This window comes from Chiloscyllium punctatum, chromosome 2 (assembly GCF_047496795.1).
Source record: "Chiloscyllium punctatum isolate Juve2018m chromosome 2, sChiPun1.3, whole genome shotgun sequence".
NCBI classification, from domain to species: domain Eukaryota; kingdom Metazoa; phylum Chordata; class Chondrichthyes; order Orectolobiformes; family Hemiscylliidae; genus Chiloscyllium; species Chiloscyllium punctatum.
Genome location: NC_092740.1, coordinates 95,840,159 through 95,857,586, shown reverse-complemented (window position 1 = coordinate 95,857,586; position 17,428 = coordinate 95,840,159). Strand labels below are relative to the sequence as shown.

Below are 17,428 nucleotides of genomic sequence, written 5' to 3'. Positions count from 1 at the left end.
TTCAGGGATATGTAGGTTAGTCAGGGGTGACTGTAGGATAATAGGGTAGGGGAATGGGTCTGGGTGGGTGACTCTTCGGAGGGTTGGTGTGGACTTATTGGGCCAAATGACCTGTTTAAAAGTGGGCGGCACGGTGGCACAGTGGTTAGCACTGCTGCCTCACAGCGCCAGAGACCCGGGTTCAATTCCCGCCTCAGGCGACTGACTGTGTGGAGTTTGCACATTCTCCCCGTGTCTGCGTGGGTTTCCTCTGGGTGCTCCAGTTTCCTCCCACAGTCACAAAGATGTGCAGGTCAGGTGAATTGGCCATGCTAAATTGCCCATAGAGTTAGGTAAGGGGTAGATGTAGGGGTACGGGTGGGTTGCGCTTCGGCGGGGCGGTGTGGACTTGTTGGGCCGAAGGGCCTGTTTCCACACTGTAAGTAATCTAATCTAATCTAATCTAATTAACTCTGATTTCTTTTCAAGATGCTGGCAGACCTGCTGAGTTTTTCCAGCAACTTCTGTTTTTGTTCAACATTATTTGAAATTAGAGTCTATTCATCGGTCTAATAATGGCAGGGAAGAAGCAGTTCTTGAACCTGTTTGTATGTGTGTGTGTGTGTATGTATTCGTTCAAGTTTCTCTATCTTCTGCCTGATAGAAAACATTGTAGAAGAGCATTACTGAGGTGGGAGGGGTCTTTAATGATGTTGGCAGCCTTTCCATGGCAATGAGAAGTGTAAATAGAGTCCATAGAGGGGAGGTTGGCTTCCGTGATGGTCTGGGCTATGCACACGACCTTGTGTGGTTTCTTACGGTACTGGGCAGACTGGTAGTATGCTTTCTAGGGTGCATCTGTAAAAATTGGTGAGAGTGCTTATCGATATCCCAAATTTCCTAAGCTGCCTGAGGAAGAAGAGGCATTGTTGTGCCTTCTAGACCATCGCATTTACTTGGGAAGTCCCGGACAAGTTGTTGGTTATTGTCAGTACAAGGAACATTACACACTCAACCCTCTCAACCTCAGCTCCGTTGATGGGGGACACTGTCCTACTCCTTTCTTCCTGAAGTCAATGATCAGTTCTGTTATTTTGCTGACATTGAGAGAGAGGTTGTTATCATTGTACCATGACACCAAGCCCTCTATCTCCTTTCTGTATTTTGACTCATCATTGTTTGATATCCGTCCTACCATAGTGATGTCGCCAGCAAACTTGTAGATGAGGTTCATTTGGAATTTGGCTACACAGTCATGGGTGTACAGGGAATACAGCAGGGGGCTGAGCACACATTCTGGGGTGGGGTTGTCTCCAATGTTGAGGGTTATTATGGAGGAGGTGCAGTTATCTATCTTCCCTGATTACAGACTGTGAGCCAGGAAGCTGATGAGTTTCCATTTGTAGAAGATGGAGCTGAGACCTAGGTCTTAGAGTATTGAGTTTAACCTGGAGGGGATTACGGTGTTGAAGGCAGAGTGTCGTCAATGAATAGGAGTTCTATGAAGGTGGTAAAAACAATGACTGCAGACGCTGGAAACCAGATTCTGGATTAGTGGTGCTGGAGAGCATAGCAGTTCAGGCAGCATCCAAGGAGCTTCGAAATCGCGTTTCGGGCAAAAGCCCTTCATCTGTTCCAGATATGAGTCAGAGCTAGGGAAATGGCATCATTGTGCAACTGTTACGTTGGTAGGCAAATTGTAGGGAGTCAAGGCAGGCTGGGAGGCCATTGTTGATTTGGGCCATGACCAACCTCTTGAAGCTCTTCATGAATATTGAGGTCAGAGACAATGGGCAGTAGTCATTGAGGCACATTGAATGTGCTTTCTTTGATACTTGGAATGATGGTGGTCTTCTTGAAGCATGTAGGGACTTCAGCTTATGGGTGGGAGATCTTGAAGATGTCAGTGAATACTTCTGCCAGCTGGTCCTCAAAGGAATTAACTGCGCGGCCAGGAACACTGTCCAGGCCTGTTGCTTTCCTTGGGTTGACTCTCAGGAAGACTGATCTGACATCTACAGTGGTGACGGAGGGAATAGGTGCATCCAGGGCTGACACTGCACTGCTGGGACTCTGCTTGAACTGAGCATAGGCAGCATTGAGTGCATTAAGGAGGGATGTGTTTTTCTCTACTATCTTGTTCTGCTTCATTTAAGACAGAGTTGTAGCTGAATTTCTTCTCTCAGAATAATGAATTGTAGAATTCTTTACCACAGAGAGCTGTTGAGGCAGGTCATTCAGTATATTCAAGATTGAGACAGATTTTAATCAGTAAGGGAATCTAGAGTTATTGAGAAAAGGCAGAAAAATGGAGGTGAGGATTATCAATCAGCCTTTCCCTCAGTAAGCTTTGTCCCCAGATATTATCCAAAACAATATCCAAACAAGATAGTCATAAAACCCTGAAGAAGGGCTCATGCCCGAAACGTCGATTTCCCCTGCTCCTTGGATGCTGCCTGACCTGCTGCGCTTTTCCAGCAACACATTTTCAGCTCTGATCTGCAGTCCTCACTTTCTCCTAGTCATAAAACCGAGGCAGGTAATTTCTAAGAAGTGAATCTAAGCAATCAGTGAAGTCAAGTGATTGCCACAAGTGACTTTTAAAATAAATGTTCCAGTGTGTAACAGAATGTGAAGTTAATTCAGATTTTCAAAGATAAGAGGAGCGGTGATGTCTGTCTTGGTCACATTGAGCCTATACAATGGGAAAGTTTGGATTCATTATTGTACGTAATTAGCTGTTATGCTGGTGTCCTTACCTGAATAAAGTTTTTATGTTTACTTTTACCAAAATTTATTTTTATTTTAATTTTTTGTTTCTTGAGGTTTTTATGGTCAAGCCCTTGTGCAATTCTGATACGTAGATGTGGCTTCCCTGCCAAGATGTTTGACAATTCCTGGTCTAACTTCATGTGAGCAATGCAATAACCTATCTACATTGTATGACCGTGATGTATTTAATACAATATGCATTTAGAATTCTGAATTGATTAAATATAATTAAATACAAACAATAACCACATTGCTATCTAGAATCAGTTGCACCTGTAGTTTCATGAAGAACTAACAGAATTGAAACTCAATGTGTTAAATAGCTCATAGCAGGGGGTTCTTTTTACCTGCAGATTTCAATCCTTTCTTCTCTCCAGGCTGTCTTAAATGGACAGATAATAAGATATTATAATAATAATTTCTCAGGAACTGTAATTTTCACAATAGCATGATGGAACTTATCAACAAAATTGTCTGTGCACCTTGGAGTGTTTTGGATAATGCTTTTCATTGAAGCCCCACTAATGCTGTTGCAGTTCCTCTGCAGTATAATGATATTTTGATAGCCTGCATCTTTCATCTGTACATTATTGTGTAAACATTAGGGGATTCAAACATCGAGGAATATCTGATATCTTTATTTCTTTTTCTTCATTTCCAATGTATCTGCTGTAACAGACTCTGCATCCTCCTAGAACCCAAAAACAAATTTTCCAACTGCGATTTATGAGGGCATAGACAGCACAACCTGGAAGTATAGTGGAAGCAGATTCATTTGACGCTTTCAAGAAAACATTGTTTCTATTCAATGTGCAAAGGTTTTGGGAAATAGGAATTAGAAATGAGTAAAAATACTTAAGAGAGTTAGTGGAGCCACAAGTGTCCAAATAGCCTCTTTCTGCATCATAACAGTTCAGTAATTCTGTGACATTCTTATATTTTAGAATTCATAAATAATTCCATCTCGAAGTAGATGTGTACCTGAGGCTCCCATTGAGTCTATAGGCCATCCATCCACAATGCCATGAAGCCAGTTCTGAATTTGATTAGAAGCCAGCATAATCCCTGGCACAACCAAAAGTAAATGTAAACACTATAAAAGCAGTAATCAAGAAAAAGATGTAGCTATCACAAGAAATTATGTGTTAAATGTATCAAATATATCATATCACTGATGGGAAAGATATGACAAAGACAAAGTTATTTAAAAAATATTAGGACAAGAATTACAATAGAAAGAACAGGATGAAAGGGGGTGAGAAAATCAAGTAGATAAAATTATCATGGGGCAGTGAACCTCAACTTTTCACATATAGAGAGAGTTTGCATTTTGCAATAACGTAGTTCACTGATTTGACTGCACTTTGTCAAAATTTTGATCCATCAAGATCAAGGGACTTTCTAAAGAACACCAAGATTCCCACTGCAGTCTTTCATCAGAAAGTTCACAGAACAGCAATGTTCGTTTCTCTGTCCACAGAGGCTGCTAGATCTCCTGAGCATTTCCTTCATATTTTCATTTATGTTTTCGATTTCCAACATTTGCAGTGCTTTGTTCTTGCAAGCATAATTGGGTTTCCTGTCAGATATATGCTGCTGTTACCTCTTAATATCGATTTACTTTTGCTACATTACCCAGTGAATTACGTTTGGAAATCGTTCTTTTTACATCATCCACCTTCTTCAAAAAGGCTTTCCCAGACACTTACCATCATCATCCCCTGTGTTCGGACAAGATTGTTGACTTCTGTATCTGTAGTTAGGTGGGTGAAAATCAGTTTGGATTCCCACAGTTTATCATAAGCCTAGAATTATATTGGAATTGTGTATATGCAGACCCTAATTTAGATTTATCTTTAATGCTATAGTCTATTTCTCATAGTGAAGAACCATATATGATAAATTATTACTTAGATAAATTATTACTTAAATAAGTTATGGGGTAGTGGTTGACACTTGAGCCACTGTGTCCATACCAAATATCGACAAGACACGTGAAAATTGGCAGAAGAAGGGTGGCAAGAGAAGTTACTCGAAGCTTTTGTTTATTTTCAGTACATCTTGCCAACTTTGAGTAATTTTATTTCCCTAGGTCAAGCAATAATGTACAATAGAAGGGAACTAAGTGGACAATATTATTTCATCAACATTTGTTAACTAACTGTAGTTTACCATGACTCAAGAAAGTTGCTATAAAATTATCTCTATTTTTATAAGATGTGCCTCTTTCGATAACAATATAGTCCCTAATAGAGAGTATATCATTTATAGTTTCCTTGCCCTTAGGAAAATCAACTAGGCAAAAGTGAAGACTGCAGGATGCTGGAGATTAGAGTTGAGAGTGAGGTGCTGGAAAAGCACAGCAGGATTCCTGATGAAGGGCTTCTGCCCAATACATGGATTCCCCTGCTCATCGGATGCTGCCTGACCTGCTGTGCTTTTCCAGCAACACACTCTCGATTTAAGAAAATCATGTAAAGCAAACTCCATATAAATTTATAGTTGTTGGAGGAATTCATTTGAATGGATTCCAAAGATAGCATTGTGAAACTTATATAGCCAGTGTGTGTGCCAAACCAATACTGACCAAAAAAAATCTAAAAAGGGCTAATTTCACCATAACATCTATTAGTGAAGTAATCTCGGACCTTCCAATACAACCTTCTGCCACATTACAGTTTTGTTGTTGTGCAAATGGGAGAAAACAAATAATTGTTTTTTTATTGGCAGGTTTCATAATGACTTTACTGTGGAAAAAGTTGTTTTTAATTATACTGACCAAAACATAAATATTTATTTACATTATTTTGAACATTAAATTGTAAAAATAGCATGCACAATGATTGTACAGTACTGTATTTTTAACGTTGTGCTATATATAAATATGGCAAATGAAGTACAAGAAATTGGTTACATTGAGTGAAAGTACCAGGCTGATTGCTGGGATGACAGGACTGACGTGAAGAAAGACTGGATTGTTTAGGATATTATCGCTTGGATTTAGAAGGGGGGTGTCTCATAGAAACATATAAAGTTCAAACAGGGCTAGTTGGTATACGCAGACCCAAAAAACAGGGCCTAAAACCAGGGGTCACTGTTTAAGGATATGGTATAGGTCTGAGATGAGAAGATGCTTCATCCACACAATGGTGAGTCTGTGGAATTCTCTGTCACAGGAAACAGTTGAAGCCAAAACATTGAATGTTTTCAAGGAGTTAGATTTGGTTCTTAGGGCTAAATGGATCAAAGGGGAGGCAGGGTAATAAGTTAGGTAATCAGCCAAGATCATTTTTATTAATATAAGCAAATGTTGCCAATTTAATAATTATGCAAGCAGATAAAATAGAGTTTACAAGATTATCATTTCAACCTTTAGAATAACACTTTGGAACTTTGACAACTCACCCAAATCTGGTGATGATACCAATCAGGAGAAGTATGTGTTGCCCTTGGTTGCTTTTGGTTGACACCTTAGTTGTCTTGCTGCTGGCATTGTTTAATCAGTTTTAGAAGTTTCTTCCTTTCACTCTTTCTGCATGATTGGCATGTCACACGTTGGTCTGAGCTAGCTCCTGTTATTTCAGTGTGAGCTGTGATCAGTCTTGAATTTGTACAATCTGGGCTGGTTACATATTTTAGAAATCTTTGCTAATATCCTGGTATTTGAATTTGGATTTCTGACTCTGACTCTGACCAGGATACTGAATAAATTGAAAACAATGGCCATGATGTGAGCAGTGATCATGCCTGTTGTGTTGCTAAGTGTTGAACAATGGAGATTTGGAGAAATAATCTGTCATACGTTTAAAAGTTACTTATTGTAACTGTTCATGTTGGCTCTGGCCAAAGTGTAAAATATCAACTCTGAGAATATCTTCCAACGGATTTGGTTATGTCAAATCTGATGTATTCTTCATGTTGGCGCTGCATTGTGAATCTGCCACTGCAAGGAATTGGTGATCTGTTATATACTGAGAGTTGGCCTCTCCTAGGTTTCCCATAAAGTAACTTGCTGAGATACATATTCTTTGATTTGCGTAGTGCTAATATGTTGGTACTAGCTTCTGTATTGATTTTAACTTTTAGGGTGAGCCGGCCTGTCTTTCCAGGTGGCTGCCCAAAATCTTGTATGCGGTAGATTACAATGGTGCAATAGTGGCAGTTCATCTATTATCACAGATCCCTGAGTTGTCACAATTCATGAGATTCAAACCAAATCTACTTGGTGGAACATGATGTAGTCAAATCGGTTAGATGTTGTCTTAGACTGTTCAGTAAAGTTAGATTACATGGGATCCAAGGAGAAACAGCCAATTGGATGCAAAATTAGCTTGATGGTAGAGGATGGAGGGTGGTGGTAGAGGATTGCTATTCGGACTGGAGGTCTGTGACGAGTGTTGTGTGCAAGGATTGGTTCTGGGTTCACTGTTGTTCATCATTTATATCAACAATTTGGATAAGAATATTGGAACAATTGTTAGTAAGTTTGCAGATGACAACAAAATTGGTGGTATAGCGGACTGTAAAGAAAATTATCTAAGAATATAATAATATCTTAATCAGATGGGTCAATGGGCTGAGAATGGCAGATGCAGTTTTTAAAAAAATATTTTTATTGACAGATTTTTTCTTTACAAAATTATAAAACTACAAAAATATTACAGTATAAAATTATAACACCAATTACAATGAACGAACTACTACCCCACTTTACAAATCAAATCAAAACTACACTCACTACAAATCTATAAATAAGTATAGATTACTCAGCGCAACCACACCGAAGCTCCCAACGTTTGGGAATATTAATTATTACACCCTTATTTATTCGGGATTCTTCCTCCCAGGGCACAAGGCTCAGGTGGATGCAGTTTAATTTAGATAAATGCAAGGTTTTGCATTTTGGTGAGGTAAACCCCAGCAGGACTTAGACAGTTAATCGTAGAGCCCTGGGGAGTGTTGATGAACAAAGGGGCCGAGGGATACAAATTTAATAGTTCCTTGAAACTAGCATTACAGGTGGATAGGTTGGTGAAGAATGTGCTTGGCATGCTTGCCTTGTTGAATATAGGAGTTGGGATGTAATGTTGAGGCTGTACAAGATATTGATTTGGCCACTTTTAGAATACTGTGTAAAATTCTGGTCTCCCTGCTATAGGAAGGATGTTGTTCAAGGATACTGAAATATTTACAAGGACATTGCTGGGATTGGAGGTTTGAGTTATAAGGAGAGGTTGGGTCGGATGGGACTTCTTTTCCTGGAACATAGGGGATTGAAGGGTGACTTTACGGGATTTTAAAAAGCATAGATAAAGTGAATAACCAAGGTTTTTTTTACATAGGTAGGGGAGTCCAAAACCAGAGGATGTAGGTTTAAGCTGAGAGGGGAAAGATTTAGAAGTGACCTAAGGGGCAACATTTTCACATAGAGGGTAGTGCATGTATGGAATGAGCAGCCAGGGGAAGTGATAGAGATGGGTACCATTTTACAACATTTAAAGGACATTTGGGCAGGTACATGAATATAAAAGGTTTAGAGGGATATGGGCCAAACACAGGCAAATGGGATTAGTTCTGTTTAGGATATTTGCTCGGCATGGACATGTTGGACTTGAGTATCTGTTTCCCTGCTGTATGACTCAATGACTCCAGTTGAGGACATTGATGAAGTTGATCGTCTACAATTTGGCCAGAATCATTGCACACAAGTATATTCCACACTCTCTTTTAGGGATATGGTTTTAATAATTGTAAAAGCTTCTGATCATCTTACATCATTGCCATGGTGAGTGGAGTTGAGAATATGGGAACTTGGTCATCCTCTGAAATTTACTTTTCTGGTTGACTGTGCACCTCATTGTGTATAATTATTCTTAATACATTCCAAGGTGCATCTTGATGTGGTACTATCGTGTTGGTTATTTGTTTTCTATTCTGAGGTTTGCATTGGCTTTGGAACCAGATTTCCTGCACTTGCGTGACAAATGCCCTTTGGTGCCATTGGCATTACAGATGTGAAAGACAGCTGGGCAGTTTTTGCACATATATGATAAACTGTGTCTGTTATAGATCTTAGAGACTTAGTACACTTTGACTTTCACAATGTTTGCTGCACATAAATCTTGATAATCACTATTAGCCTGCCACAATGGCTTCATGCTTGTGTCCATCTTCAAGTAACATATTAATGGTGTGGTCTTTCCCGAATATCCTCCTTGAAGGCTGTCATTTGTGTAGCAGTGAACTCTAATTCAGTGAGCGCCTCTTCGGAGAAATATCACAGACAATTTTCTGCAGCATTTTTCAATAAAACTATCTGTGAAGTCATATGGTATTTATCTGTATGGCAAGAATTGGAAATTGTAAATCCTGAAGTTATTTCTTACCCTGATTGGTTCTGAAGTACTCTGCAGATCTTTTCTGTATATTTCTGTTCTTCCACAGCCAGACCATATGTATTATTTCTATCAGACCCCTTTATCTCAGAGAACTCTTCTCAGGATTATTTATTGCTTGAGCAGTAAATTAAAACAGCACGCATTGCTGGAATAGTTGTAATTCAATAAAGCCATCATTGTGTTCACCTTCTATCAGGAATAGAATGCAGGAATAGTTTGTGTATTCTTTGGTTCTTTTTACTTACTTTGTTTTACTCTTTTTTTTCCTTTTCTGCTTCATTTTTTTTTCAATGTTGCTGTTCCTTTACTGGGGCTTTAATCATTTTAGATTGTTCTGTAGAAATTAGAAGTGTAGTTCTGTAGTAGCAGCTTTCTGACGCTAGATGATAGTTGTGTCAAATAAAAAATGCGACAGGCTTTCGTCTGTTTTCATGCTAATTTGGTGAGGTAGAATGTCCTCTGCACCTAGATAAGCCCAGTCAGTTTAGAAGCTGCTTTTTAGTGTTTCAAATGGTGTGTTTCATTCAGGAGAGCCCTGCATTTATGCAGTAAGAACACTTTGATGTATTTTTTCCATTTTAAATGGGAAAACTTTATGTTTAAAATAGATATAGGGCTTCTAACTTGATAGAACTTGTATTCTAAGCAAAAAGAAGGTATGTCTGCCTCCTAGCTGTTCAATTTGTAGATCATTGCTCACAGAAATTAGTGCTATTAGTTTTTCGAATGCTTTGAAGTCCAGAACTGTCAACTAGCTGACGTTCTGTGAGGTTGTCTGCCAGTGGGAACTTGATATCTTATAAACAGTCACTGCTGTTTACCATTTGTACCTGATGTGGTGATGCATGTGTTAACTCCTGTAACATAAGATTAAACATGAGTAATGGAACGATTCAACAGACATTTATTATAGCTAATGATGTGTACATATATTGCAATCGTGGACACTTCAGTGTCTGGGGTAAGTGAAGCTATGTGGTTAGTCAGTCAGTCATATGCTTTCCTCAGTGTGTCCTGCTTCAAGTTGTTCTAGCTAAGATAGAATCTGATACTATTTTACCCTCAATCACATGCTATGGTATGGTGATATTATGAGCATGTACCCTTAAAGTATATGGCATATTAACTGTGAGAAAAAGCACATCAATGATATCTCTTAATTACTGCCAAACCCTGACAAATTACTATTTACAATTTCATTCCTTACAATTTTGATAAAAGGAGAGTTTAAAAAACTTTTTCTTTCCATCTTAATTGGGTTAGGTGGATGCAAGGACAGGGAGAAAAGGGAAGCTAAGAGCATGTAGAAGCAAACTACTGCAGATGCTGGAATCTGTACTGAAAACGCAAAATACTGGAAATCATGGTGGATCAGACAGCATCTGATGGAGAGACAGCAAGCTAATGTTTTGAGTCTAAATAACTCATCGACAGAGTTTTGATAAAGTCATCTAGACTCAAAACATTGGCCTCTCCTCTCTCTCCTTGAATGCTGCCTGACCCACAATGATTTCTAGCATTTTTTGTTTAGATTAGCCATAATCTTGGAATAGTGGAGTAGGCTTGTAGGGTTTCTTTTATTTCTCACTAGTCCTATATTTCATTGCCCCTCTGTATTTTGTTTTCTGTGCATGTTTTGGCACTGAATTAAGACCATATGAAGTAGGAATCGCAGTAGGCTGTCTGGCCTCTCATGCCTGCTCTGCCCTTGAACCATATTTCAACTTGCACTTCCTGGTTTACAGTCTGTACTTCTCTGTGAGGATGCTTTAATGTGATTGGTTGAGTGGAGCAAAATGTGATATAATAACAATGCAATTATTATTGTTGCTCAAATAACAACAGTGACTGCAATGGGATGCTTTTGAACTAGTCAGTGAAGAGCTAGCTATCTAACTAGAGCTGTCACTGAAAAAACACAACTATTCATATATTTTAAAAATCCATAATAAATGAAAAATGTAAATCCCCTTAAGTGGTCACTCAGTTGTGAAACAAAATCCATTCAGCAGCCACATTTAAGATAGATAATCCTTTAATCATTTCTTAGAATTGTCAATCAAACTGTGAACACAACCTCTTATTCAGATAAATGCTTCTCAGCTTTTGAAACACAACCATTCATAATGGGTTAAGCTGTCAGAAACAGCCCATTTACAGCTGTAAACAATGAAACCTATTGAAAGTGTAAAAAAAAGCTTTGTTCTTTTGTAAGTTACACTAAATGTCCTATAAATCAAACTAGTCTAGGGGTAAGGGAAAGCTGCAGCCCCATTTTTCTTTTCAACCTTAAAGTGCTGTAGACATTTAGATCACTTCAGGTTATGAAATTAATATTACCCAAGCACTCTTTTCTTCAGTTCTTATTGCATAACAGTACTTTTTACGACAGGAAGAACACATGCATGCATCTCAAAACTTATACCATGTTGGTAAGTATAATCTAGATTAGAGTGGTGCTGGAAAAACACAGCAGGTCAGGCAGCATCTGAGGAGCAGGAAAATCGATATTTCGGGCGAAAGCCCTTCCTCAGAAATAGAGACAGGGTGCCTGTAGAGTGGAGAGATAAACGAGGGGGGGTGGGGGAGAAAGTAGCAAAGAGTGCAATGGGTGAATGGGGGTGGGGATGGAGGTGATAGGTCAGAGAGGAGGGTGTAGTGGATAGGTGGGACGGAAGATAGGCAGGTAGGACAGGTCATGAAGGTGGTGCTGAGCTGGAAGGTTGGAGCTGGGGTGAGGTGGGGGAAGGGGAAATGAGGAAACTGGTGAAGTCCACATTGATGCCCTGAGGTTGAAGTGTTCCGAGGCGGATGAGGCATTTCTTCCTCCAGGCGTCAGGTGGTGAGGGAGCAGCAGTGGAGGAGGCCAAGGACCTGCATGTCCTCGGCAGAGCGGGAGGGGGAGTTGAAATGTTGGGCCACAGGGCGGTGTGGTTGATTGGTGCGGGTGTCCCAGAGATGTTTCCTAGAGCGCTCTGCTAGGAGGTGTCCAGTCTCCCCAATGTAGAGGAGACCGCATCGGGAGCAATGGATACAATAAATAATATTAGTGGATGTGCAGGTAAAACTTTGATGGATGTGGACGGCTCCTTTGGGGTCTTGGAGGAGGTGTGGGTGCAGGTTTTCCTATGGTGGCAGGGGAAGGTGCCAGGAAGGGAGGGTGGGTTGTTGGGGGGGCGTGTACCTGACCAGGTAGTCATGGAGGGAACGGTCTTTGCGAAAAGCGGAAAGGGGTGGGGAGGGAAATATATTCCTGGCGGTGGGGAAATGTCTTTGGATGATGTGGTTTATGCGAAGGTTGGTAGGGTGGAAGGTGAGCACTGGGGGGTTCTGTCCTTGTTACGGTTGGAGAGGCAGGGTTTGAGGGCGGAGGGGTGGGATGTGGACGAGATGCGTTGGAGGGCATCTTTAACCACGTGGGAAGGGAAATTGCTGTCTCTAAAGAAGGAGGCCATCTGGTGTGTTCTGTGGTGGAACTGGTCCTCCTGGGAGTAAATACGGTGGAGGCGGAGGAATTGGGAATACGCGATGGCATTTTTGCAGGAGGTAAGGTGGGAAGAGGTGTAATCCAGGTAGCTGTGGGAGTCGGTGGGTTTGTAAAAAAAAATAATGTCAGTGTCAAGTTGGTCATCATTAATGGAGATGGAGAGGTCCAGGAAGGGGAGGGAGGTGTCATAGATGGTCCAGGTGAATTTAAGGTTGGGAGTGGAATGTGTTGGTGAAGTTGATGAATTGCTCAACCTCCTCGCGGGAGCACGAGGTGGCGCCAATGAAGTCAACAATGTAGTGAAGGAAGAGGTGGGGAGTGGTGCCGGTGTAACTACAGAAGTTAGACTGTTCTACATAGCCAATAAAGAGACAGGGATAGCTGGGGCCCATACGGGTTCCCATGGCTACCTCTTTGGTCTGGAGGAAGTGGGAGGATTCGAAGGAGAAATTGTTAAGGGTGAGGACCAGTTCAGCCAAACGAATGAGAGTGTCGGTGGAAGGGCACTGTTGGGGACATCCGGAGAGGAAGAAACTGAGGGCTTGGAGGCCCTGGTCATGGCGGATGGAGGTGTAGAGGGATTGGATATCCATGGTGAAGATGAGGCGTTGGGGGCCGGGGAAATGGAAGTCTTGGAGGAGGTGGAGGGCGTGCGTGGGGAGTATGTGGGGTGTTCCTGGACTAGGGAGGATAGGACAGTGTCAAGGTAGGTGGAGATGAGTTCGGTGGGGCAGGAGCAGGCTGAGACAATGGGTTGGCCAGGGTGGTCAGGCTTATGGATCTTGGGAAGGAGGTAGAATCGGGTGGTGCGGGGTTTCCGGACTATGAGGTTGGAAGCTGTAGGTGGAAGATCTCCTGAGGTGATGAGGTTCTGTATGGTCTGGGAGATGACTGTTTGGTGATGGGGGAGGTGGGGTCATGGTCGAGGTGGCGGTAGGAGGAGGTGTCTTAAAGTTGGTCTGGAGGAAGTGGGATGATTCGAAGGAGAAACATGATTACAGCGCCAACACTTAAAGCACTGTTTCTAAAGGACAATTTTTCTATAACGCAGGGTTGCACAAGAAAGCAACCATCGCATTGTGGAAGAACTGATTGTATGAATTGACTTAGGATGTTGTAGTATTGTGATTAATAATGCTTATGAAATTATGCTTGGATCAGAGCTAAAAAATGCAATAAAATAGAAAGTTATTACCATTTTTGATACCAGAGTTCAGTTATGAACTAAAAGGTGCTGTAGACTGAGGATCATGGCTGCTCACTCATAAGAGAGAGAGAGAGAGAGAGAGATCACTGATGGTGAGTATGAGTTGAGGGTCACCATGCCTCAGGCAAGGGGTGAGATTGAGAAAATAGGGCCTCCATGGTAATGTCGACCTGCACTGATGCTGTCAATCTATCACAAAACAGCCAAACTGAGCCAAGAGTTATGTCATTCAGTTAGATGCTGTGCATTTTTGCTGAATGATGTTGGTGTAAACAGTTGGGAATACAGGAGAAAATATTGTGCTTGTTGAAAAAATAAACATTTTTGAATTGTCCTGATGGTAAATATTAAATTGCGAACTTGACATTTTTTGGAGTTTGGCCTGTTAAGACTACTACAATTCACTTTTCAAATGAAATAGTCAATTTGCGGATGAGGATCCTTCTTCAGGTTTGAATTGACAGAGTGGAATGGTACTGCATTACCAGACTCTGGTCCTTCTCAGACTTTGAATTTGACAGGTACGTGAGGGGAGATGTTTAATTTTGAGGCAGCTGTATCAATGTCAAGCTGGCTCTTACATACATAAAGCTGTCACCTGGAATTTCTGTGAAACTTCTGTTCAGTTCCTCTTATAATTTAAGTAGGATATTCAGGAAATATAGCATAGATATCACTTTTGCCATTCATGTGGTTTCTGCTGATTCTCACCCAAAGTTAAGGTCTCTCAAGTTCTATTTATGTCTGTCAATCACCTTAATAGGTGTATTTATGAGAGGAATATATTCATATTGTGACGATACTGCTCCTTTAATAAGGTTATGCTGTCCTTTGGTTTCCCCTCCCCCCCCCGAGAGATTGTAAAAGACACAGACTCCAAAAAATCTGGAGTTGACGGGTTTCAGGGCCAATTTTATTATACCTAACAGATGCTGCCTCAGGCAGAAGGCTTTCGAGCTTAAAAAATACTTGTACAATGAAAGGAGAGTGGCCAGTTCTCCCAGCTGTGTTTTTATCTGGTTTGGTTTGTTTTCTTTTAGCAGTACTGTGAAAAAAGCTGCTGGACCCAAAGAATCAGCTCCAGGCTGGTTTTCTCTCTCTCTCTCTCTCTCTCGCTCTCTCTTTGACTTATCTCCTGTGTTTGATCCCATCTTTTTTGCCAAGGGATATTTACGGGGATTGTTACAAATTTTAGAACAGCATCGTTAGGTTGGGATAGTGTATTGGGTTTTCAGATAGGGTAATTTATTCTGTATTCTGTTCTCTTTTGTTTGTGTTTCATTCGATAATCTTGTAAATAAATTGTTTTGTTTAAAACTAAGTGGGTTGGTCAGCTGCATCACTCCTGGAATATCTGTGTTACACCAGCTTAAAACAATGAGCAAAGTTAGGGTTTGGGTCACTTTGTTGAAATGTTTTGAGAGGGTCTGGCCTGGTCCATAACAATATTAAGAGTACAAAAGTCTAAGCTATAGTATTTTGGTTCCAAAACTTATCATATATTTTGCAGTTTAATGGCTACCAATGTCAACTTATAATTTTCGCTCTTTTCCTGAGCATTGTGACCATTAGAATGTGATTAAAAACGAATTTAAAATATTCAGAAGCATATTGATCTAGTCTGCCTTTCTCTCCCGTTGCATTCAGCCCCACCATCTTTAAGATGCTTCGTACTTTTAGTGACAGACATGAGCTTTTTGTTTATATCTGAATAAGGGACAATACGAATTATACCTGAGATTGCAATTTTGGGTTGGAGGTAAACACATCTGTTGTGATGTAGATCTGTTGAAGTTATATTTACAATTTACTTGTGGGTATTAAATTCTTGTCCAAATATTAATGCTAATTCCCAGGTTTTTTCTTCTTCCATCTCAACAGGAAAAAGATTTCCCTGTCTGACAATGCAGTTATGAGCTTGTGGCTACGTTACCTCCCTAGTCTAGAACAAGCTATTTTCCATCTTGTTAAAACTTTGATTTCTCATTCCTGGGCATCTTTGCCGCAAGTTGAAATTATTATCATTGATTCGTTACTGGTAAGTCACTTAAGCACAAATTTTAGGTAAATGTGGTGTGTTTAATTTATTCTCTCATGATTTTAGATGTTTTGGAAATGTTACAAATTCAAGACTTGTGTGTTGCTCATGTATTATTTTTCAGTGAGCTTATTTCATTAAATAATACAATACATAAAGGGAAAAATTGCACAGCTGTGAGGAAAGAGCCCAATAACCTTGTACTATGCTATAAATAATCATGTTTGTCATTTGGCCCATCGTCTATCTGTGTGGACATGAGGATCACCTATATGGTGACAGTGCCTGCCTTTTTCCCAAAGCACTGAAACGTTTAAAAAATAAATAAATGTTCAGTTTGCATTATAACCCCAACTATGTCTCCCCAGGTCTCACTTTTGTTTGTGGGGCAGGTAAATAACCTCTCAGATTGTTGTTAATATGCCTTGCTGTTGACTGGTTGACGACAATTAAAGTAGTTAATGCAACTAATATGGCTAAGTGTCAACTTTTATGTTAAATCAGTAGAATTAGGTCATTTTTCTCCATTTGTTGCACTGTGCCATTAATCATCTGTGTAATTTCTGTGTCATTAATCATATTTACTTGACATTCTTCAGAAGAAAGTTATATGGCATTGCCACACGAGAGATCACATTCCAGTTGAATAGTATCACCTCATGTGCTTTAAGAATCAAAGTGAACTGCAAGATGCAATTCCAATTGTGATGTTAATTTAAATAAATTGTTTATTTATCTTTATTAATGCAATATAAGATTAGATTAGAATTCCTACAGTAGGGAGACAGGCCCTTTGGCCCAACAAGTCCACACCAACCCTCCAAAGAGTAACCCACCCAGACCCACTCTCCTACCCTATATTTACCTCTGACTAATGCACCTAACACTATAGGCAATTTTAGCATGGCACATCTTTGGATTGCAAGAGGAAACCCACACAGACACTGGGAGAATGTGCAAACTCCACATAGGCTGTCGCCCGAGGTGGGAATTGAACCTGGGTCTCTGGTGCTGTGAAGCAGCAGTGCTTACCACTGAGCCACTGTACTGCCCATAAGTCCCAGTGATTCCTAATTCTATCTTGTTATAAGTTGAACCCTGTACAGCAATAAATTTAAAAATTAAGCTTGTCAGATAGATGGGAACCTAAAAGTGAATTTGGAATAAAGGCAAAGTTGGTTATGGGAGAGTGTAGAAAATTTGTATATGTAAGTGGAAATCAGCAGAAACAAATCCTTGAATCAACCAGGGTCAAATTATAAGGCAGTGTTAATAAGTCAAAATTAAAAGCACAGCATTTGCAAGATAGGTGAATTCCTGGTGTTGTAGAAGTAAAAGGGCGTGACTTAATTGCTATTACGGAGACATAGCAAAGATTAGAAATTGAATATTAAAGGATATTTTATATTTAAGAGGGATAAGTGAAAAGTAGATGTGAAAAGTCTTTGAAATACGGAACCAGATTGAGGGTGGCGTGGTGGCTCAGTGGTTAGCACTGCTGTCTCACAATGCCACAGACCTGGGTTCGATTCCAGCCTGTGTTGAGT

General features: G+C 40.3%; 1 protein-coding gene across 3 annotated transcripts in view; it reads left to right on the top strand.

Moving 5' to 3' along the window:
• The window catches only part of fancc (FA complementation group C), a 193,228-nt gene that overhangs the window by 142,736 nt on the left and 33,064 nt on the right, over positions 1–17,428 (top strand). For all 3 annotated transcript variants that reach the window (XM_072586004.1, XM_072585993.1, XM_072585984.1), the window contains exon 8: positions 15,725–15,881. In XM_072586004.1, the coding sequence (XP_072442105.1) occupies positions 15,725–15,881 (157 nt within the window). The remainder of the gene's footprint in view (positions 1–15,724; positions 15,882–17,428) is intronic.